The 24,633-nt window shown below is 39.9% G+C and overlaps 1 protein-coding gene across 1 annotated transcript in view; it reads right to left on the bottom strand.

The window, feature by feature from the left end:
* Positions 1-24,417, bottom strand: part of LOC119737881 (gamma-aminobutyric acid type B receptor subunit 2-like) — a 31,259-nt gene extending 6,842 nt beyond the window's left edge. The window contains exons 1-12 of the mRNA XM_038212517.1: positions 24,100-24,417; positions 15,820-15,960; positions 14,458-14,625; positions 13,826-13,933; positions 13,458-13,526; positions 10,432-10,632; positions 8,670-8,903; positions 7,955-8,018; positions 7,545-7,628; positions 5,498-5,648; positions 4,708-4,840; positions 3,207-3,320 (exon numbers count right to left, since the gene is read on the bottom strand). Of these exons, the coding sequence (XP_038068445.1) occupies positions 3,207-3,320; positions 4,708-4,840; positions 5,498-5,648; positions 7,545-7,628; positions 7,955-8,018; positions 8,670-8,903; positions 10,432-10,632; positions 13,458-13,526; positions 13,826-13,933; positions 14,458-14,625; positions 15,820-15,960; positions 24,100-24,375 (1,743 nt within the window). The 5' untranslated portion in view covers positions 24,376-24,417. The remainder of the gene's footprint in view (positions 1-3,206; positions 3,321-4,707; positions 4,841-5,497; positions 5,649-7,544; positions 7,629-7,954; positions 8,019-8,669; positions 8,904-10,431; positions 10,633-13,457; positions 13,527-13,825; positions 13,934-14,457; positions 14,626-15,819; positions 15,961-24,099) is intronic.
* Positions 24,418-24,633: the final 216 nt, after the last annotated feature.

Below are 24,633 nucleotides of genomic sequence, written 5' to 3'. Positions count from 1 at the left end.
CGTGCTGTATTGTGTCTAAAATGTGCTTGTTTGGGAAGCGCAAATTGCTTAGCCACAGGTATTGGTTGCATGCTTGCAGAGTTTTTGAGAACTGCTCGTGCAAACAACGCACGCGATTCAATGGTGTTGTTTTCACAGATTGAACGCAAACTTACGTCAAAGTTTGTGCCAAGTTTGAAATTGTTTGTGCGAGTGTTTCTCAAAAAGGCTGCAAAAATAGCGCAAATATTACTCTCCCCCACTGGACAGTGGTATCGTCCTGCAGTAAGGTGGCTCAGTCGACTGCAAAAATAATGTGCCCGTGCAGCCACCACGTAGGCGTACAAACGGTACTGGACAATATAGTATCGCCCTACAATGCCCGTGCGCGTGCAATAGAGTTATGGCGCGTGCCCGTGTCTTTTTTGCATTGTTTGCGTCACATTGAGCACGCGCGTTTTAGCTCAAACATGACGTAAACAATTGAAAAGAGCATCAGTGCGCGGAGTTCTAGGCTATATTCTGGCGCGTTTGCCTTCAGAAAATACTGCTTTTTTGCAGCTTTTTCGACAACCGCTCGTCCAAACCACTTCAAACTTGGCACTGCACATTCGGTTGTCCCGAGCAACACACCCGCCGATTTTCAACTCCATACGGTGCCCGGTTCTGGAGATAATCGGCGGACAGACAGACAGACAGACGGACGTTCTAGCCAGACGGACTTGTGGGGTGATAGCATTGTGTTCCCATTATCCCTTTTTCTAAAGATTCCCTTCTGGGGTGATGTTTTTCCATTGTGTAAAAAGTGGGGTGATGTGTTCTGAAAGGAACATCACCCCACAAGGGTGGTCTGGTCAGAACGGACAGACAGACGGACAGACAGACAGAGATTCCTTGAATTGTAGTATAGACTAGTGCAGGGCCAGTCGAAAATGTGCGTGTTCGGAAGGGGCAGTTAAGAACTGCAGCTCGTGCAAACAACGAACATTATTCAATGGTGTCGACCGCCTACATACAGTGCAGTAATGGTTGCTCAGTTGACTAAAAAATGCATGTGCCCGTGCATGCCACTCACGTATATGTACATACGAAGACATGGTGTGCAGTGCTATCGCCCTACAATGTGCCCGTCCTTTTTGCACTGTTTGCGTCACATTGAGCACGCGCGCTTTAGCTCGAACATGACGTAAACAATTGAAAAGAACCCCATGATGTGCCCGTCCTTTTTACATTGTTGCGTCATATTGAGCACGCGCGCTCTTGCTTTAACATGACGTAAACAATTGAAAAGGACTGCGCGCGTTCTAGGTATATAATCTGCCACGTTGAGGCTCAAAAAATACTGCTTTTTTGCGTCATATTAAGCAGGCGCGCTCTGGCTCAAACATGACGTAAACAATTGAAAAGAACGGCAGTGCGTTGTGTTTTAGGCTATATTCTGGCGCGCTAGGCCTCAGAAAATACTGGTTTTTTGCAGCTTTTTCGAGAACCGCTCATCCAAACCACTTCAAACTCGGCACTGCACATTCTGTTGTCCCGAGCAACACACCCGCCGATTTTCAACTCCATACGGTACCCGGTTCTGGAGATAATCAGCGGACAGACAGACAGCCCGACGGACAGACAGACAGACAGACAGAGATTCCTTGAATTGTAGTATAGATGTATAAAACTCCAACTTCATATTTCGCGTCAAGGGTGAAGCATATCTGCTGCCACCAAGAGTTTTACAAGTGCCCGTTGGCTAAAATTTGTACGGTTTGCCAAATCACGTTTTCGTTTCTGGCATTGGATTTATCTCGCACAGATTGAGAAGCCTGTAACGTTCAAATCAAATAAATGTACTCCACCGAGTGCTCTTCTATTTCTTTGTTTGGGGGATTATCAGCTGCAAATAACGGATCAATACTGCAAAAATGTAACGGAATCTCTAGAGAAGGATATCTCAACTCCTTGAATCCGAACCACAGAGAAAGCTGAGGTTTCGTTAACCCCTTTATATTGACCGATTCCAGTTCTCTGTACTGTTTTAAAAGTTCATTATAGCTAAAACTTCAGCCTCAAAGAATGTTAAGGTGGAAACGCTGAAACAGCGTTTTTAAATGTACCACCATACTGTTATAATATAGGTTTTCCCCGGCCAATTTCCCGAAATGTCCATTCACTTCTAAAAATTGGTAATTTGTTTTCGTCTGAATTTGAATGCACGTCTTTAATCCCAGTTCAATTCAACGAAAGTTAAATCGTTTTCATTGTCCGTGCATTTGGTTTTGAGAAACAGACGGCCAATAACGTTACCCGTGCATTCATTTACGTAAGTATACCTTTTCTAAATTGATTTCAGGTACAGCTTATTTGATTGACGATTAATGAAAAAAAAAACCTATTTGTATCTGGCGCCGATGGCATTAAACTAAAAGTGAAATTGAATGGTGAATGTTTGAAATCGCCCTATAAAAGCAAAAAAACGAAGTTTTGTAAACGAATCTGAATGGACATAAACGAAAGGTGCTGCTTAATCACTTAATTGATTGAACTGAGATGGAATCGAATGCTCTGGTAGCGAAAATGAAACGCCTGTTCAGAGCGATTCTTAAATGCAGACGAAAATGAATGTCCGATTTTCAGAACTGAATGAACATTTTAGGAAATTGGCTGGGAAAACCTATTTGTACTAAAAGACATTTCCATATAGACTTGTGCACAAACAAAAACCCTCCCATTACCCTGATTCTAACAACTTTCTCAAAACCAAAACTTTTAAATAATAATCTAGATACATGTATAAGAAATCCTTGTAAGCAAAAGTGTCTCCCTTTCTTCAAACAATTTACTTAGAACGTGTCTCCTTGGAAGAATTTAACCTTGCTGCCAGTTCACACAGTAAAGTGTAATTAGAACACGTCACTCAAATTATAAAATCATCTTCGGTTCCCCAGTGCAGAATTCAATCAAGTTTGTTAGGACCCTCCAGTTGAAAGCTGTTTCTATCCTTGAAGTGATGTCGGAAACTTCAAGCCAAGAGCTTTAATAACAAATTTCTATACTAAAAACAAATTCCTCTTCTGATTTGTATTGTTGGATTATCCAGATAAATATGCTTTCCTAGTTTGGCAAACATCGTCTTCTGTTCAATTATTGAGTGCATGAAAAAAAAACTGCGATGGAAGACTGAAATGTTCAAAATCGTTCTATAGAACACAAGATATTCTTGAAAGATTACTCACAATCCGTTGGAATTTTTTCACTGCACGGCTGAATATAGCGTGTATCCGGTACGTCTTCATAAAAATAGAACCGAAAGCAAACGAAAGCCCGAGGGAGATTAGCATCCTCTCCAGCTGAAATCAACAAGAATACAAATCCCGAGGAGGGTTCTCAAAACACGTAAACACTAGAAATGTATTTGTGGACAAACACAAGCTGTTTCAGATGTACATGGGGACATGAAATGACTCTGTGCCATTGTGAGGACGACATGAAAGTTTCCAGTGAAAAACAAATCACTGCCCTACTCACTCAGTGGCGCATTTTTGAGGTAATTTCTTCTTAGTCCCACGATTTGACCTTGGTGATATGTATGCGACCTATTTTGTGTTATAATGTAATAGGAGTATAAGTGGCGCCACCAATGTCAAAATAGTTCGCCCCCAAACAAAAACAAAAACTTCTAAAAAATGTGAAAACAAAAAATTGTGAGTCCCCCCAAAGCCAAATCCTGGGTGCGCCACTGGCCTTACTCCTGAGTGCCTCCTTGCTCATGAGTGCCTCTCGTTATGTCCGATTTGCCTGTATCCATAGACATCTAATAACACCTAGACACGACATTTTGTGCTTTTACGTTGTGAATTTTGTTAGCAAAACAGGCCGAGTCAAGCGGCCTGTGACGATATGTTTACCCGCATACGGACACGTGATGAGCGTTTGCGTAATTGACATAAATATTCTATACGTGCAGCATCATGCTAAAAGACGCGAGAGCAAAATGTCGAATCTATGTTTTACAGGTTTTCCCGGCTATTTTAAAACGTTTGTCACTCGAATTCACCGTTTCTAATATTCGTCCATCAACATCGATTTAGTGCACTTTCAATGTTTAATTTCGTCTTTTATCAGACAATTTCAAAGTTAGTTCAGCCAAATTTGAAACAATGTGCAAACGTTTTCGTCCCAGAGTATTCAATTTCGTCTCGTCTACGCCAAACCTTGTTTTTCAGAAATCAAATTCGTCTAATTGATTTATATCAGACGAGTTCGATCTCTGAATGCTGCCATTCGGCAACAGCTTAGGCGAAGTTTATCTGTTATGACGAATATTCTCGATCAGGTGACCAAAGAGGTTGACCAAACTTTAAGATTGAATGGTAAATGACTAAATTGGTTTTGGTAAAAGCGTGTAAAATTGTTCGTGGATGAAATTGAATGTTAGAGTTGGTGAATTTGAATGCAAAACCTTTTCAAATAGCCGGGAAAACATATATTAGATGTCCATGGTTGTATCATTATGAGCGCGTAATTAGTGCAATGGAACCATACGCCATAGATATAGAACTTAGTTCTATATCTATGCCATACGCACGCAGGTGCTGTACGCGCGCACTTAGTGTTCCTTGACAAATAGTTTTGCCCAATTACACGCGCGCATCAAATTAAGAACACGTGACACAAGTGTGTGTTCGTGTCGTCATTGAGCTTTCTGCGGTACGATCACACCGTGGGATTACTCACGTGACACTTGATGATGATAGCCGTATCAGACAGGTCTTTCTTGTCCCAACCTGTAGCGAAGACGGAGGCGTAGAGAAGCAGACAACCAACCACAGTCAGGTTACCCAGGGGAGGACTCGACATCTTGATGGCCCTAATTTAACGAAGCGAATAAGTGATTGTCTCTTGCTTCAGAATTGAGAAGTTAATTTCAAAATATGAGTTTACAAATTATATCTTTTAGGGTAGATAGTAAAGTATGCCGCCGTTTTCGTTTTCAGTGCCACATCAAACACTTTGAGATTCTGTAAAAATTTCGCAAGCTTTTTGGTATTTGTTTGGATTTAGGGGCGGTAAAAAGTAAAGTACCTCAAACCTTGTTCGCTGGTACCTTCGCTAAATTTTCTCAAAAAATGTTTTTAAAATGGCAACATTTTGGGTTCACACTTGGAACAAAAACCCCCTAAACCGAAAAGTGTCTTCCTGAACAGCAGCAGCGCCCTCGTTCGTCTGGAAAAGCATGGAACATTTTAAATGTTAACCAAAAAGGGATGTTAAGTTGTTTTCATACATAAGAGGACTAGAAAATTGCACAGAATATGTTCCCCAGGAAAATTCATGTCATTGGCCCTTTAATATCGAGTCCGTGCTCGCTTCCGTCAGGAACATCTTATCCTAAAATACGCAGCCAACATCAAGCATCTTCAATGTCCTTGACATTAACTAAAGGGACAAAGCGCCATCGTTGAGGCAAAAAACCGGCGACAGTTTTAAACAATCGCCCAAAAATGAATCACATGTGAAGTTGTACCTTCTGTGTTTGTATCTGACGTTAAGGAAGAGGAACACTAACGCCAGGACGGCACCGAGCGAGGCTAGGGAGAAGAGAATCGCCCGTGCGGTGGACGAGACCTCCAGGACTAGGGACCTCCTTGTAACGCCATCCACCGGAACATGGCCACCTGAGTAAAGGTTACGAGTCATAAAAGAATGCATCATTGTACACCTTTTTACCATTTGAAGCTGACCTGTGATGCGAAGTTTTTTAAAGTATTGAACGATTTTACATATGGATTAAAAAGGTATCACTTTACATCAGTGGCGTAATTACGGGGTGGGGGTGGGGGCACGTGCCCCCCTCCCCCACCAGCAGATGTTCGCGCCCCCTTGGTGTCGGCCCACTTTCAAAATCTGGAATTGAAAAAAAAAACCATTTGCCTTCAGTGTCCCCCTTGAAAAATTCCCGCACTCCCAGCAGCCCCCCCCCCCCCCGACGTTTCACTCTAGCTAGTTACACCACACTGCTCTCAATGCTCTGCTCTCAATGCTCTGCTCTCAATGCCACATCTGCATAGTTCATGCGATTTTCCGTGTACTACCTTAATACTGAAAAATGCAAACTATTAAATACGGGTCACTACTAACGCATCGCGCATGACAAAGTGCACAGAACAATGCGAAAGCAAGTGTACATTGTGTCGTAGTCCAAACTTAATACGATTACTGCAGTGACCGAAACCCCATCATTAAAATTTAGAAATAAACGCAATTTCAAATGAAATAAACTGACATTTTTATTCGGTTGACATAAGGAATATGTGATTAAACGTTCATGCATTGCGAATGAAATATGCAATTGTGATCGAAGAGAAGTTCAGTGTCTACCCGAAGTCGAATGCTAAGAACAATGCATTCTTTTAATTATCAAATTGCATTTTATCTTCTTTTTTTGTGTTACTATTCAGCATACAACTACAGCATTTTCCCATTGTATATGTTTTTGTCTATTTATCAAATAGAATTCATTTGTTGTTTGTGGAACCTTTTGATATATCTTTTTTCGCAAAAATGTATTAGGTAAAATTAACATACTCTCTTGTAGCTCAATCATTGAACTACCTCGGACCAACTTCCGTCAAATTCGTCAGGCTACCCACAGGGCATAACTAAAAAAAGACCATCCATTGCTTTGGTTTCGTTTGATGCTCAATATTTGAAAAGTTAATTGCTTCGTATACTGCGCCACAGTTAATGACCCTTTTGTGCTCAGCTCGTAGGCAACTTGATTAGATAAGGGTAAAGTAAATTAAACTTCGGCTGTAAGGGTTTCCGTAACCGGGAGCTCGTTGCGTCAGAGAATGATAATTTCAAAACAGCTCAGAAACCAAGGAAGTCTATGCTAATTTTGGCGGAGACGATTGAAAGAAAAAAGGTCGCATCTGACAACCCCAAGTTGGGTTTCAATTTTAAATTCGTCCCAAGACCATTGCTCTAAGATGCAAGTATAGTGCAGATTTCTTTTTACTTCACATTTTGTCTATGGGCAGGTTTGGTAACAAATATCCTTATCGATTCCATGTAGATAGCATTAATTTATGCGACTCCTCAAAAGTGATTCGGAATGTGACGTGGACGCACATCAATTCTCGTCGATGAATACCCACGAATTTCGCCCAAAAGGATACTTCTTATCTAATTGTGCACCAGATTGTGGTTTAAATTTTCCTGGAACTATTGTGATTTTCACTAGCATTTTGGTGACACCATGGTGCCTGGCTAATCATGCATATCGTATGCACTTCAATAGGACATCGTATAGAGGCGTGATGCAAATAACTGAAATAGCATTCTTTTAGGCACGTCTTCATTTTGAAGGGACATGAAGGGGCATTTTGAAGGGTTCATTTAACAATGAACTGTACAGCGAACGATGATAAAACTGAACAGGGTAATTATAATCTGTAAAGAGTCTGTAATTTTCAATTTAACCGCTGCGTGCAACTTCTGTTCTCATGTAATTTCACATCCGAATTCAAATTTTCACTTTTTGATTGATAAGCTTTAAAAGTTTCAATTACCTGGCCACTGGATACTCGTGGTCTCAGAATTTACCAGGGCAGCTTCCTGAATCTGGTATTGCATCACGTTCTTCAAACTTGTGCCTAAAAGAGAAAATACAAAAAAAATCCATACTTTTCAATTTTCTTAAACATTCAGTAGTATTATGGATATACATTAAAACCAAATAAACAGCCAATATGCAAATTAAGTATACGGAACGAATATTGCACTCATTTAGAGTTCCAAGGCTGTTTTATGCATGCCCCTGTAATTCTTAAACAGTCCCATATATGGCACGACACTTGATTTGGTCTCAAAATTAAAGAAACTTATACTAACCATTTTTCCCCCCTGATATTTTAGTAATATTTAATGGTAGTTTTAATTCAAATTACAGGGGAAAAAAATGGCATTTCAATGATATCACCTTGAGCCTGATCAATGTAGACTGTCTGTGCTACACGCTGGCCATCCTCAATGCGAACACGACCCTACCAAGAAAGCAGACCGACATAGTGAATACACTGAATAATTTTAACATACTCTTTCTACACTGCACACAGTGCCACGCACATGAACAAAGTACCCAGCTTCAATACAACGCCATTAATAAAAAGTCTATCTCTTCACATTATAGGAGCATAACCCATAGGTCTATTATCGTAAAAGGCTGTGGGGACATCTCTGCATATGTGTTTTCAACGGTAAACTTTGCTGCCTGATTACAGATAAGACTAGTATGATCTCTTGGTCTATCTTCAGTGAAAACACCTGTCGCTAAAAGGTAATCAATGCAAAATCCCTTTTTTGTCTTGCGACAGCTGCAGGCCTACTTTCGCTGTGAGCCTTTTCCATACGGTCAATCCGTATCATGTTTTGTTTCCTTTACACTAAATGATGACCTTTTCGCAGGTGTCTGCACTTGCACATTGGAATGTGAATGGATACCACGATAATGAATACGATAAGCTTTTTGTATACTTTTTCTTCATGTGGTAAAGAAAGAGCAATATCTGATCTTCATTTTCAAATATCACTCATCACTATTTTCATATATCACTCATCATTATGACATCTTCCTATACGAATGGCCTACATTGAATGGGTGAACATTTTGATTGTTGAATACAAATCTGGATTACCGACAATCCAGAGAACTCCATGTTCTCGGCGTGGTTCAAAATCACCCTCGCCATCTCGGTGTCGGTATAGCTGAAATCTTCAAGTCTTCGAGGAGGTTGCAGACGATGCAGGTCCGCTATGGAGGAATTCAAGGCCAGTGCCACGGACATGATGCCGTCGTGCGTTACCGGCACGAGGTTATTACTGAATGGGAAAATGCTGTTGTAGTAGTCGTAATGCTCTGGCAAGGGTTTCTGTGAATTGCATCAAATGAAGCTTAGGGCGATTTGCAAGGCTTGCGTAATACTATATATTTCGAATGAAACAAACTGAAATTACCGTTACACGGACATTTTGATGTTCGCGGGCAAAATCTTTGAACATCAATTTTTCCCGTTTTAAAGAACGTATCTCCATGCCACTTTCTGAGTTTGTTTCTCTTATAATGATCCAGCTATGTGCTAAAATTCGCTTTGACAAGTTCAGTAGTTTTCATTAAAATAGGAAAAGTGGGCTTGGGTACGTTCATTTTTCAAAGCTGTAACAAATGGTGTTTGCTATATCTGTCAATCTGTTCAATCCTCACGAATATTAATAAGGTTCCTATCCATATATGGTGTGCAATAAAAATGTGTACGATTGCCTCCTTCATGAGTTATTAATAAATAAATATCGCCCTTTTTGACAGGCTTCTATTGGTCGATACCGAGACCCACGCGAAGTCATGCAAAGTTTTGTTGCAAAATCAGCCGACCCGAAGAGCACGTGTTAATTTGCTCAGCACATGAAATCCTAGTCGAAATTTATCATGGAGATAGTTCAAGGTGTAACACAAGCGTCTGCACAACAGATTAATCTAAAATTTTGGAATATGCTTAGATGATAAGTGTTCAACTACTCGTGAATTAACCACTGGTAAGAATTTCTAGAAATTGATATAAGTAAATAGATTTGGGGACCTTTTCGAACGATATTTCCACGACTGTGGAGTGACCAGTATTAACGTTTCTGAATCAATAACGGCGATTTTTGCACTGACATGAAGTTTAGGATTTCTTTGTATTATAATTTAACATTTCAATCATACCGAGCATATTGTTTTGAAAAAAAAGAACGTTCAAAAACGTTTTGGGGGTTGAGAAAACGTTTTTGGGGTGCAGTCATGCTCTGTCTGTGGAGTCCATGTACTATCAGATTAACTTTGCTTATCAACGCACGACGCAAAGCCTTCCCAGTTCTCACAGTGTAACATGCAATGATCGACATTATAATCATTATAAAATGCGTATGGTTTTGTTGACAAAATGATCAAAACTATAATTTCGCGAGAAAAAATTGAGGGAATGGCTGGTTTATTGGAGACAAAATTTGTCTTTGTATATCCTCCTCAAAAAAGTTGAATAAATTGGAATCACTGATATATTTCATGCCATATTACTTTTTTGTGTGTTTTAGACGGAGGATTATACGCATCTATAATATGTGGGGAGTTTTTCCATCTTCCACGCAAGTGCCCAACTGTCTGATTGTACCGAAATTCCCAACTATCAACCAATTCCCAAAGAGAAAAAAACACACCGACTATGGTTACTTGTATACTCAGAATTTTTTCCAATAGCTTTTATCTCCAATGAAACTTGGGCCTCATTTCATGAATATCGTATATCAATTTTCTGGGCCAAGCACCATTACCGGCTTTCAAAATATCTTCAGTATACTCAACTGATTCATGCACTAATGGCAGCTATATTAAATGAGGCCTTGATCAAATGACGCACGTACCACTCCGTTGAAGTCCAGCTCCGGTAGACCCTGGGAGCGATGTTTGACGTTGAAATGTAGGGATAAATCCACAGCAGAGATGATCTCCTCTTCCGTACAAGGCTCGATATCTGACGGTGTGCCGACCAGCCACCATTCAAAGTTAGCCCAGCTCGGGGGTATCAAGACGTACTTGGCACCGGTCAGTCCTGCGATGTAAGCCTGCAACACGAATCTCGCATTAAGAAGAGGTAGAGCAAGTGTCTTATTTCCTACGAGTGTTACTTATGGAGGAGATATAGAGATAAGCCTTATAGAGATAAGCCTTATTTTCGAAGTCTCGGCCGCGCAATGAATTGTGGGAGAGAAACTGGATAGACAAGCCCAGGTGTGTGCGCGCCGTAACGTGTTGTGCATATAGCATACCGCAAGGGCAAACTGATGTAAAAGCAGCACTTGTTTTCAATTGGCCATTTTGGCCATTGACCGATAAATATGACCCGATTGGAAATATGTTTTGTTGTTGAAAAGCTAATGAACTATTCTCTCCAAATATGTATCGATATTTGGGACTTAATTTTTTTTAAGCTGTGAAAACACGTACCAGTAGCATACTGCCGAATACGTGATCAGACAAGTTCTTTTAGAACTTAAAGCAGGACTGTTCTTATCAAAAAAAACTACAAAGCGAAAGTTGATAATAAGCAGGACAAATTCTTTTCAAAAGTCTATATTTGAGCAGAAGTTATTACCACATGGCGTTACCGCAAACCGAACCGAGGTATTTGTTTGTTGTCTAATCCCCCTCGTTTATCCATTGTCCCGAACTCATCTCCGGCACCCGCACAGCGCACGTCTGATGCAACACGTAAAGTACGACCAAGGTGGTATTGTTTATTGCCAAATTTCCGCAAGTAGTAATTGCTTGTTGTTCTTCAAGAAGGCGATCTAAAGATCAAACCCAATTAAACGAAAGTTACAAGTGAAATTGGCAAAACACCTAGCTCGTCGCTTTCCTAGACTCTGGAATCACTTACCTACTTCAATCCGGGATTCTGCAGTGCTTAATTCACTAAACTCATTTCTAGCCAGTCTCAAGACACACTTCCATGACCAGCTCACATTATAGCGTAATTAACTTAATCTTAAGTTTAATCTTTGGGCTTCCCTTTATTGTGTTATTTCCCTGCCATTTGTAATCTTGTTCTTGCGTACTTGTTTGCCTTTTTTGTCTTGTTCGTTTGTCATTATGTGCGGGTCCGCATGCTTCCGAGCAACAGTGATTAGATTTGCTTTTGCGGTCCCTGACCCACATAATCGTTTTCTTTGTGATTTTTTGTGTCTTACTGGTTATTGTTCAACTCCCAATTGGGAAGCCCACTCCAGCTGTCATTTAAAGTGCATGCCCTCTACTTCATGATTTTTTAATAATTTAAATTTTAATTTAAATTTAAATTACATGTTTATACGTTTCTTTTGTTGTGCGTTTCAACCACTTTTGTGTAATTTTTGTTTGGTTTTGTATCACTGTTTGTAATTCTTTGTTGAGGTCGAATAAATAATAATAATAATAATAATAATAATCTTGAAACAAAAAAAAACACAGCTGAATGATGACTTTGAATAAATTCATACGACATCTGTACGTCAAAGGAGGTTTTAAAATACATCTTTATTGCCATGGAAATCTAGATCTTTAATCGTTCGCAGTTCCGTGCGTTGTTATCAGACAGACATGTTTGCTTATCCTGGCTGTCAAGGCGGCTGGCGAGTTGGCGCATGCGTGAGCAAAATATCAATATGACTTCACTCCCATCGACTGAAACTATAAGGCCTAAACGTTTTAGAGTGGAATTCATTTAATCGTATTAGATACCATGGAGGAAGGATTAGTCCATTCTTTCCTCCTTAATAGACACAGTCTTCACTCGAGTTTCCGCTTGATATATTTGTTTTAAATTCAGTATTTCAATCTTATGCTAGATTCCACATTCCCGAATTAGTTGTGAATACAACCAGAATAATCCACGAATTGAAATTGGTTTCCGAATCACACCGACACTTTTGAAGATGTTCAAATAAAAAAATTTGTCGGGGCACTTCCCGGTCTTTCACGCTCTTTCACCGAACTAACAGAATCATCCCGAGGCAAGAACCACCCCCGATTTACTCAAGAATAGCTCTTGGTGATTCGGCTTAAACATCTTGACTGTGTAAACCTACAGCATAACTGACTTCCACTCTAAATCGTCTATAATCCTTCAATTGATAGTTTCACTCTGGGAATCAGAGGGTGTGATGTGTGGTTTTGGCTCAAATAAAATGAATTGACAGATAATGGATAGGCAGGCGCTATAAGATGATTCATGACTGCACGCAGTGACAGGCCATTTCCTGTCATGTGAAGTTGTGTCATCAGAACCCCTTTAACAATTAAAACTATCTCCACAAAGGCCACCGTTGCTATAGTTATGCCTTTTAAAAAGCACACTGAAACGAGCTCATGATCACCACTCTGCACTTATAGTATAGTTAACTCTGAAATTATCTTGGCTAGTGACCCAAGCTACAAGAATACTTGCGGAAACACGAAATGCTTGCTAGGGCACATGTGATCTAGCGGCAGAGCATAGGATTCACGATCGTGAGATTGTGGGTTCCAACCCCGCCGTGGCCGCCGTGGCCGTGCGTGTTGTGCCCTTGAGTAAGGCGCTTTAACTCTATTACTCTTCTCAACCCAGGTGTTAAACGAGTTCCAGCATTATTCAATGTTGAGAAGGTAGCAGACTCGCTGTGGAGGAGGTGTGGCGATCCCCCCACAGCAGCATTTCATGGACTCGAGTCTGGCCCAATCGCTTCGAAAGAGAGAGATGGGCACTCCGTTCCTGTGAACACAGGTTCGTCCCTTTACTTTACTTTTACGTTTTAGCATGGAATTGTCTCTGCTTTTCTAGGTCTGGAGAGCGCATTAGCGGGATTCTTCGGTGGAGAGCCAGCCATGCAAGGAGTCGGGCTCATTTCTTAAGCATCAATGTCCATGAACTCACCTGACAGAAAAGCTTCAGAGTCGCCAGAACGTTTGAAAATCCGGTATATATGATTCTGACGTCTTGGCGCTAGAATCAAATCAAAGAGAAATTGTAATTCTATTGTTCGAAAAAAAGAAAGTTATCATAAGTTTTCCAAAGGTCGGGCAGGTCGGTTGACACAAAAACAAACCCCTCTGGATCCGCACCTGATCGGCTACGGCGAATTTTTTTTTGCCCCCCTAGAACCGCGCGTGAGGTCGGTTATGACAACTTTTGTTATGTCTGGCTTTGCATTCCCGATTTTCTATTTCCGGGTTTACAAATAGAACTCACACTTGAAATTGAAATTTCAGGAAAGTCGATTTAAATTCCTCTGAATGCAATACCTTGAGGTTTTGAAGATGCACTTGCAACAAATTGATGTTTTTGACTCCTTCAGATGCAACTATTTCGACCTCATCAGCCTCTAAAATTTCACGAAAGTCCTTCATGTGCTGTGAAAAAAAGAAGATCTGGATTATATTCTGTGCTACATATACAACAATTAGCGACAGATGTTATTCGCCAATGATTGAACAACATTAATGCAACCAAAACAAACAATGCGTCATATTTCTCGTCTCACTGTTACAGCGTCCGATCACATGGAACACACATTTAACGCCATTGCTGCACTCGTCATGCTTAATGAGAAGTTTATCGACCAATATATTCATAATTTGCCGAAGGAAAGTTTGATACGAAACAATTGGTAAGAACATCTCTTTGTATGGAAAATAAACCGTCTTTATGTTTTAAATTTCGCCACCATCTTCATGAGTGCATTATTTTTTTTTATTCTCCACGAGCAGACTGGATGGTCTTCAGTGCCAATTTAAATTAAATAATGCAAAGCAATATTTCCTTGTACATCATAAAATTGTTTTCTCCAAGAGATCATATACCGATGATATATGCCCAAATAACATTAAAAAGATACATCTTTACATCCAACATGGACGTATATGAGCATCCTCACGTTTTGAAAAGCGGCATTCTTCTCGAAGATGAATGCGATACGCCTCCACCCCATCTCCCTTATAAATGCTGCCACGCCCACTAATCGGGATCTGTCACTTGGGTAGGCTCTGACTGTGTAAGGGTACACGGTGCGATCTGCTAGCGCTGGGCTTGATGCTACACACATCTGTCAGTTAAGAATTCATCATAAATGAAGTTTTCTAAATCTCGGTTTCGTCTCTGCATGGATTCGACTTCATCATCCTTGGCCTTGTTCTGAAGCTGAAGCTTTTTATCCGCTTTGGTTTTGGTTGTCTTACAGGTTAAGAACATCCACAGTTTATGATTACTTTACTTGAGCTAAAAAAAAATCTTGCTCTGATTGGTTGGTTTTTCACAACACTGTTGTCAGATCTGATTCAGAAACAAACTTGACTTCCCATTGATTGGTTCACCTCTTTAGGTACGGTTAGTGCAACTGATAATCAGTCTAAATAATGATATTATTAATAATTACTGAGATTGGTACCTCAGGGAGAAATGAAAATAGTTAGCACAAACAAAAACCTTCCCACACTGGGCATGCCCCATTTGTCATTCTCCAGTCCCAAAATGGTTTAATTAGGCCAATACTATTCTCGATCTAAGGAACAGTTCTAAGCAACCGTCGACAGTAACATTCCTTCTAGAAACAGTATATTAAAAAGATACTAAAATGTCTCCCTAATGACCAACATCTCCTTTATAATTTACTAGAAACTGTTTTCTATGGAACACCATTTTTTGTAATAAACTGAATGGAAAATGTAGCGTGTGTTATGCGTAATGATTGGATGTCCAGTTCGCTTTCACGAGCAAGATACATGGACGATGTTTTATTTGAACATCGGCACGATTGAAGAGTGCATGGCTGGAATTTTTGAAAGAGTTGCAAAAAAAAAACAATTTAAGTGAAGGTGTGCAATCGGATTTGGTTAAACGATTTCGAGCTTTCCAGGCTCTCCACTATCCCTGTTTCCGTTCCAGCTAGCACTTGCGATTGAGTTTGTAGGCGCTCCCTAAAACGCAAGTACACGTTTGAATAGGCTTGTATAAGTTCCTCCCTCATTGCATGGATTGTAACCAATGTGTTCTCGAGGGGTTTCCCTCCTATTACTATAGCTGACTGATTCTGTCCTCGTATCCTCTCAAAGTCAAGACACAGCACTTCAGGAAAAACAGTGCTGGCACTGATCTGACTTAAAAAGCAATTAATAGCAATTAGCAGCTCAATATAGCCCATAATCAGCAGGATGCAATTTTTGCCATTGTCTAATCAAATCTGAATACTCGGATGAATAATGCATTTTAAAAAAAATGCACATTTACTGCATGAAGTCACCTGAACGATGTTGAATCTCGCCGCTACCTTGTTGACTATGATTGCCTCCTGTGGTAGGAGTGGTCCCCATATGATTGGTACGGGTGCTCCGGAGTAGGCTAGATTGTACAGTATTCGCAACCCTTCCTCCGGATCAGCTCTCTACAAAGAATATTAGGGACACAGGAGACTGAGGTGTGGGTGAGTTTCACTTAAATCATGAAAGCTATTATGGGAAACATCACAATCTATTAAATTCTTACCCAAACCCCAACAATCTGAACAATTTCCCTCTTGTAATCAGTCTCAGTTAATTATCCATAATGACATGAGAGTGACAGTTTGATTTAAAGGCATATAAAGGCACATAGCATCGTTTGCATTTATCCCAAAAGTAACCTACCGAACTATTATCAAAAATCTAACTTGGTATAAGATTTGAGGCTTTGCATGGTGGAGCAGGACAAGTTGTTATCAGAACTGAATATCTACAGTAGTTATTACCACATCGTACTGGCACTAAAAACCCCATGAAATTTTTCCATCTGGCTTGCTGTCATTTTCAAGAAATCAAGAAATGTAGATGATTTCCAATGATCAGTCAATTGACTAATTTATTGGAATGAAGAGTAATATTGACTAAATCGTGTTTCATGATCAAAAGGTGCATGGCTTTTCTTTGTTTCCTCAAAAAGTGTAATATCCACTGAGCTGAAACTTTAACAGATAAGGTCTTTTAACATTCTTCTTTGGATATTAAATGGTGTTAGAAAGAAAAAAGGCACGAAAAGCAACAGATCCTATATGCCTTCAAGTCGGTTTGTGAATTACAGCTTGCGTCAGATGAATCAAACTTATCCGAGTATGTTGTATACAAGTTATCGCGATTGGTACTTTTGGACAAGCAATTGTGTGTTTTTTTGGGTTGAAGTTCTGTTTCTGACAATATTTAAATGCTTGGTAATCTGCCAATTTCGCGAAGCTGTGCAGGTTTTTGCATGACGCGTACACGTGATTATTGCGCAGTCAGCAGCAAGGAAGCGGCTCTTTCTCATATCTCTTTTTAAACCTAACTTGGTGGGTGGCATTTCATCCTTAGTTCATATTTTTGAATCTTCAAGTTGTACCTGAAAATCCCGCTCCCATTTATCTTTGCTCTCATGGTGTCTGCCTTTCCCTTGGGCCGCATGCATAGTACGTATTGCACTTTTCTGACCATTCGGTCGTGGACAAAATAGAGTCTCATTTCATAACGACCAATAAAATTAATTGATTTTGTAGCAATCGCCCTGCCATACAAAATGAACAAGTTAGTGATAGTCGGTCTAATGGCTCCGTATGGGTTCACCAGGGGCCGTTCCTTGATTCCTTACAGGGACACCGGAACATCGTTAATTACCGGAATCTGCCGATTTAATGAGAAAAACCTTGCTACGAGTGAAGATAGGGCCGGTACAAAATACTCTGAAATTACTCCGCCTGAAATTGTATTGTTTGGAAGAAAACAATCCTCGAGGGTGGTTAATGTAATCGTCCCGCGGGGACACTTTTTAATAATTCGACGATAATCATTAATTACTGTGAGGAGTACCTATCCACAGCGACCTCGACAACATGTGTACTTATACTGATTGTTGATTGAGAATCATGTCGCTATTGCAGAGGTATGTACAGGTATCGGTAGGGACTGTATACGCGAGAGATTTCATTTCAAAATATTAAACAGCATCTTTTCAATTTTCAATTGGTATTCTTATATAGGATGGCGCAACTTCAAAATGTAATAAACTGTTTTTATTACAGAAGAAAGCTGTCAGAATAATTACCGAGAAGCAAGTAGCCTGAATTCACATGACACTCGTGGGACATCGAAGGGTAATTTCTACATCAACTACAATTGTACCTCAATACCAAAGAATAAACTGACATCAAATGGATTATTGCTATGGACTGATTTAAGGGTAGATTTGAAGGAGTCAGTCGGGCTACATTCTTTCACAGGGAAAATGAAACAATGTCTTTTAAGCACATATATGTACAGCATCGGAAACTTACCCAATATTGGTGGTTCCAGTGTTTGTTTTTGTTTTTGTTTTTTATACACTCATTAATGTAACCTTGTCGGGTCTCGCTTAGCGTAGTGTCTTGTGTTCCATGTACGTAATGTACTTGTGTTTCAGTAGTCTTGTGTTTATTTTTTGTATGTTTAGGGATAAACTTCAAAGCTTTTGCTTCATAATTATCCCTACATGTTGGTAATTAGCCGATTAATTAATTAATTAATTAATTACTTGTGTAAATAATTGTAATTTAATACGTACTATATGTACCGATGTACATAGCAGCGGGTACAACATTAACTATTCATAAGGTGGAATTTTTGCGTCAGGGTGATGTAAATCAAATTAGGTGAGTATACACTCTGAGTATTTATACTTCGGCGAAGGGCAAAACCTAATTTGATTTATATCACCCCGACGCAAAAATTCCACCTTATGAAAAATTTTGAGAAAGGATGCACAATTTCTGGGTCTCGTTATTGGCTTCCGTTGCTAATGTGTCAAGTGTTTGCAGGCACCCTATTTTGAAACCGCCTTCAATGTTAGTCTTCTTTAAAGGGAATGTACAACATTGGCTTTTGCTGCAATTTTCAGAAATAAGTGCATTTGGAGGATTTATATGTTTTAGCAAATATTGTTAAACTGACTTGTTTCACGTTTTTGGCTTGTAGATACTGGAAAAACCAAGAAAACCAATTATATTCTTGTAGTCTGGCTCCCTGACCCCACTTAAGATGAAATGGAGCAATTTATAGACTTTGGGGAATTGTGCGGTCAGAGTATCAATTTAGCTGGCTTGTACCCATTCACAGGTGAGTAATCAATTGCAAAGAAAATGTGGAATAACTAAATATAAGAAATATGGAGTAGTTTTTGAAAATTACCAGTTTTCTCCAGCGCTGGTCGGCCTACCAGCGTTGGAAAAATACAATTTTTCTTGAAAATGTCAGCACACCAGGAGCCACAATTTTACAGGATGCTTTAGACTGTCATTCCCTAACAATCCAGTAAGGTATTTCGTGATAAGTGGATCATTTCGTTTTTTGATGTTTGCAAATGTTGTATCTTCCCTTTAAAACGATATCATGTCAGACACATTAATTTGACAGTGTATTTGACAACAGTCCTATCTTCACTTAAGTTGAGCCAGGTTTCTGTCGCTTATTTTCGGTAGGTAATTTTGCAGGTAATTGCAAATGATGTTACACATGCACGTGGCTTTAAGGAGTAGTACACATTCTGATGTGCTAGTTTTTTACCACTTTTTTTCTGCGTTTTTGGCCGTAACCATAGTTACTGTCAATATTATTTTCGAGTTATTGAGACAAATCTAAGGGGTAAATATTTTATTCAAAGTACTACAGCCTACCAAATACAAACTCACTTAGTTGATGAATTTTGGGCAGCACTAATGTCTTTCTTGGGGGATCTCATGAAGCATCGGCAGAAGGGAGCATTAGCGTCAGTGGACTTTGTCGTGTGTGTTTTTCTTATTGGGTCGCACGCGATATGACAAGGTTTGAGAGGTGGCCTGTCCGTTCAGATTGTCCTGCTATGTGTTGCACTATCTAATAGGATTTATATAAGGAGTGTAAGTTTTGTGTTCATAGATTCTTGAAAAACCAAGAAAAAAAACACGTTCTTGTAGTCTGGTTCCCCGACCCCGCTACAAATGATTTCTTTTATGTAAAGTATTCCCATATTTGGAAGTTCACATTAATGTTTTAATATTTAAGTGGGTGGATGTTAACGCAATTAATCATAAGTGAAATTTAATGAAAAAAGAACCACCCGTTTTTTTATGCGACTTTTTAAGGCACGAGAGTATAATTATTTGATTTGACAACATAGGCTGTACATAGGTCCTGACAGAAGCTTAGGTAAGGGGTATCTTATATCTCCGTGGCTGCTGTTGAGATTAAAAATAAGTGCCTTTTGTGTGACATGAATCTTTTTAATCAGACATGAAGATTAATTCGGCATCCAGAGCTGGCCTGTATGCCACATGATCGTAAAAGAAAAACTGCCCTAATTGGTGTGTTCGCTTAATCATACATATACAACGGTGGATATAAACGTGTGAATTATTGTAGGCCACGTACTTGATAAATTTAGGAAAGATTTGAGAACTTAAATATATTCCTTTGGGGGTCTTATTGAGCATCGAAAGAAGGAGCGGGCGTTCTCGTCAGTTAACTTTGTCGTTTGTGTTTTTCTTATTGGGTCACACGCGAAATGACAAGGTTCGAGAGGTGGGCTGTCCGTTCAGATTGTTCTGCTATGTCTTGCACTGTCTAATAGGATTTATATAAGGAGTGTAAAGGGAATACACAATGTTTTAAGTTTTGTGTTCATAGTTTCTTGAAAAACCAAGAAAAAAAAACACGTTCTTTTAGTCTGGTTCCCCGACTCCGCTAGAAATGAAACAGAGCAATGTACAGACGTCAGAGGCTTGTACCCATTCACAGATGTGTAATCGATTGCAAACAAAATGTGGACTAACTAAATGTGGTAAATTGTTGAAGCTTCAAAGCTTCAACATAATGTTATTTCTGCAGTCAAACCATATGCTTGTCATGAACATACTGTAGAGGAATCTAAACTAGATGAAGTTGAGGTGGAAAATTCTGAACCCGATCCTAAAAGCCGTAGATTTGAAGATATGGAAAACTATGAATCTGAGTGTACGTATGATGAAGACGAAGATCTTGAGGAGAACGAATCGGAATCCATAACGGGGGTGGAAGATGACGAATCATCTGCCAGCGAAGATTAGTCTAGTTCTGATTTGGAAGACAACACCGCATATAGAGACTGGTTGAAAGAGTCCCTAGAAGCGACCGATGAGATGTGGAGTGCAAAATATGGAAAGTACATCAACGGGGATATGAGTAAAGATCAGGCCAAGGAAAAAGCCAACATGAAGACCCCTTGGGCAGTCAAGAAAATCTTTTTCAACAAATACAAGGATTTTTTGTCAAGTTACCTACATTTGAAAGATAATGGCACTCATCAAGAAATTGTGGAAGATATCGAACAAAAATTGAATACAGGCATGGACGTAAAGAAAGCTCTAAACAGAGTAACGCCAAAATATCGTAACACATTTGACGGACTGTTCCAACAAGATGAGGATGAAGAAAACAAGGAAGACAGTGATGATTAAAAACTAGTAGTTTCAAAAAGATTATTGTCATTTAAAAAAACAATATATATATATTTATATATATATAAAATAGTCACCTCTTTATAGTCACTCTTACAGTAATTCCTTATGGCTATTTCATACCATGGACGAATGAGTTCATACCATTATGTTACATTGGGGACCTGGCGACGATTCAGTTGCTTAGAACGGAAGAGCATGCCCGTGCATGGAGATTTTAAACTTATGTGAGTTCTATACAGCTTTATATAGAAAGTGTATTGTAAAAAGGTATATGTCAGATACAAAAGACAAACGTATATAAAATACAGGTCTGAAATTATAAGGTTTACCTTTTTTTGACAACTAGAGTTGGCCTCGTATGTATGATAGACATTTGTATTAGGCCCTATGGGCGCTACAGAGACTGACTTCATTCACTTTATTTCGTTGACGGTACACACCACGAATTTCCAAGTTAATAAGCAGTTCACAGAAGTGGAAATAATCCAAAAGACGTAAAGTCCAAAATAATGTTCTCGGTATGAACCAGTGAGCTGTGTGATACATCGTTTTATAACGTATTACAAGTGTGTGGACATAAGGGTCATTCATCCCTACTTCAAGTGATTTTACTCTCCGTAGACAACCAAGCACATGTGTATGTATGATATAATGATAAATAATTTTTTTTTAAATCCCTGAAAATACAGTGTAAATAGGCTTCATTTAAATTCTCTTAATATTTATTCTTTATAATTCACTTTATCTGCTGACTAACTGGCCCACATACTTCAACACTTCCTCCCCGCATTGCTCACAGAACGTGCACAAATGGTCAAGCCAGTCCTATATAGACATTAACGCTAGTAACGTCTGAACCCATTCACGACTGGGATACCATGGATGTTAACAGTGCAGGTCATTGAAGCGATTATAACTGTGACGATTATCCCCCCTTTTAGCTTGACATGCGCTGGATAAACGAATTGATCCGAGGCATTCATTGCAAGCGATGGTCCCAGAGCCTGATACATGAACATCCCATTCACTGACCCATTGCATGCATTGTTAGCGGCACAGCGGCTCCAACAAATTACGGAGGTTCCAACTACATGTGCATTAACAAAGCTCTCCACGAAAAACCTTTGTCCACAGTGACCATGTAAAAAGCAAACCGGGTACCGTTAATGTCATCCTAAGCCCATCGATAAATTAAAGTATCATTGAAACGTATTGTATACAGGCCTAAAATACACTGGCATCTTGTATGGCTTGCCTAATTAATGTTGCTTTGCTAAGTATAATGACCCTATTGTTCCGATCGCCGTCCAACCTATGCCATTCATCCAAAATGACAAACAAATTCATATATAATCCCTACACAATGCATGCACTAATCCTCTTTTCTATTGAATACCCTTTACAGTGGATCCTCATTGCTCATCAAACCACCCCCACATTTCCCCATAGAACGTGTACAAAAAAAGGGGCGGGGCACTACCTATACTGCCCTCACTGCGCTGCTACTACTCCATTTCCCCCATAGTAAAAACATTTTTTTCACGCGATTTCCAGCGAGTTGACTTAATTGGCGCTCTGTTGGTGTGGCCTCCATTTTTAATTTTTTTCATTCACTGTTAGCACACTGCTTGAATGAATAGAAATGATACTCTTATAGTCATTTTCAAACGTTTAACACCCGTCTTTGTACTATATATTCCATCCGGCGTCTCCCTTTTGTCCGATATTCCAGTTCAAGTCTTCCTCTGTCCGATATTCCATCTAGGGGATGGGTCCCCCTTTGTCCAATTTTCAGACCCATCCTTTGTCCGATAAAACTTACATACGCCAATGCGCTCTTTTATAATGCTAACATAATTCACTGATATTGTAATAAGTTTCATTGATATGCAAATGAGTCCATTGTTTTGTGCATTATGCATAAAATTCTTTTATCTTGTCTCCTCAAGACCCTACACACTACTAACATATAGGTATTGGGTTCCCCTAAATCCTTTAGGGTTAGGGTTAGGGTTGGGGAATAATAGGAATTCGGGAACATAGGTTTGCACCCCGCAATATAGTATTTGGTTTATCGTTTGTAATGAATTGCAGACACAATGGTTACAAAAGTAACATCTCTTTAGTGGCGTAACTAAGAGTGCGCTAGGTGGGGGGGGGGGGGAGCTCTCCCCTTTCCCGATCATGGTAAGTACCCTCCTTTTGCACCCCCCTCCCCGGCTCAGAATTTAGTGGAAGGCCAAAAAAGATTATTCCCCATCCAGGAAATATGGCTCTCCAAGTGTCCCCTGTAAATTGAACACACAAAAACGACAGCATCTTGTCTAGCAGTGACGTTGCAAAGTGTCCGATTTTCAAGGTGATTTTTATAATCGCTTTTAGTGTTCAACTGTATTTCATATAAGGTGCAAGACTTGTATAATGTGCATTTTTCATCCTTTCGTGTGAATATATTTTGGTAGCTGAACATCTAGTCTTTTCACAGAGTAGGCCTACCTAAATTGGAAATGAGTTTTTTGTGTGTTTAATGTTATTCTTGGGGGGGGGGGACGAACTTGTGTTCACAGGAACGGAGTGCCCATCTCTCTTTCGAAGCGATTGGGCCAGACTCAGTCTATGAAATACTGCTGTGGGGGGATCGCAACACCACTTCCACAGCGAGTCTGTTACCTTCCCAGCATTGAATAATGCCGGTACCCATTTAACAACTGGGTTGAGAGGAGTAATTGAGGCGCAACACGCATGGCCACAGCCGGGCTCGAACCCACAATCTTGCGATCATGAATCATATGCCCTACCGCTAAAGACCACAAGTGACCACAATGTTATTCTTAAGAACGCCTGATAGGAGAGGTGCATTTCCTTGGTGCTTTTATCAAATTAAAAAAAATCGATAAGAAGGCAGGACCTGACCTAGAAGATTATTTATCAAACTTCGCCATGGAGACAGATTCTGCTAGGATCGAAACTTCAGACCTGACTTTTCATGTCACTCTAGTCAGTCATCAGTTTGCAGCAGTCTTTCGAAAGCAAAATAAGCTTAGTATAATTTTATTTCCAAATAAAACTTACCCCCGTCCAATTCCACCTCATGCTGAGATGGTAGCCGTCGAGAATCCCTTTCAAGCTGTTGACGTGATCTAGTGCCGTCTGCGCCACCTCTTGTTGCATTCCTATGGCAGGGCTGCCCGGGAAAGCGAACAGGCCGCCCATGTGAATCACGCATTTCCCGCCAAATGTTGCGTTGTGCGTGATGTTACATCCTGCGGACCCGTGTGGCGTGAACACGGCGAGAAAAATCCAGAGGGCTTCGGTGAAAGCTAGTATTAGTTGAAAGACACGCATCATTGGGAATGGCAAAACGTATCACAGCGCTGCAAAAAATGTTTCCAAAAAAGTGTTGCACTTTCTTTCTGTTCTATGGCAAGTAGCAGGAATTCCTGGCATCCTATCACATAATGCAGTTCAGAAGCGCGACAATGAATGGGCCATTAGGAATGATACGTTGACTGCTCACGAATTTGACAGGCAAATTTTACATGTTGGAATAATTATTCAATGCACTCTTCTTGTGAAGAGAACGTGATATGTGATGTATCATCTGTG

This window comes from Patiria miniata, unplaced genomic scaffold, assembly GCF_015706575.1.
Source record: "Patiria miniata isolate m_02_andy unplaced genomic scaffold, ASM1570657v1 HiC_scaffold_3, whole genome shotgun sequence".
NCBI lineage: Eukaryota > Metazoa > Echinodermata > Asteroidea > Valvatida > Asterinidae > Patiria > Patiria miniata.
The sequence above is the reverse complement of the archived record's forward strand: the minus strand, read 5'-3'. Positions and strand labels throughout refer to the sequence as shown.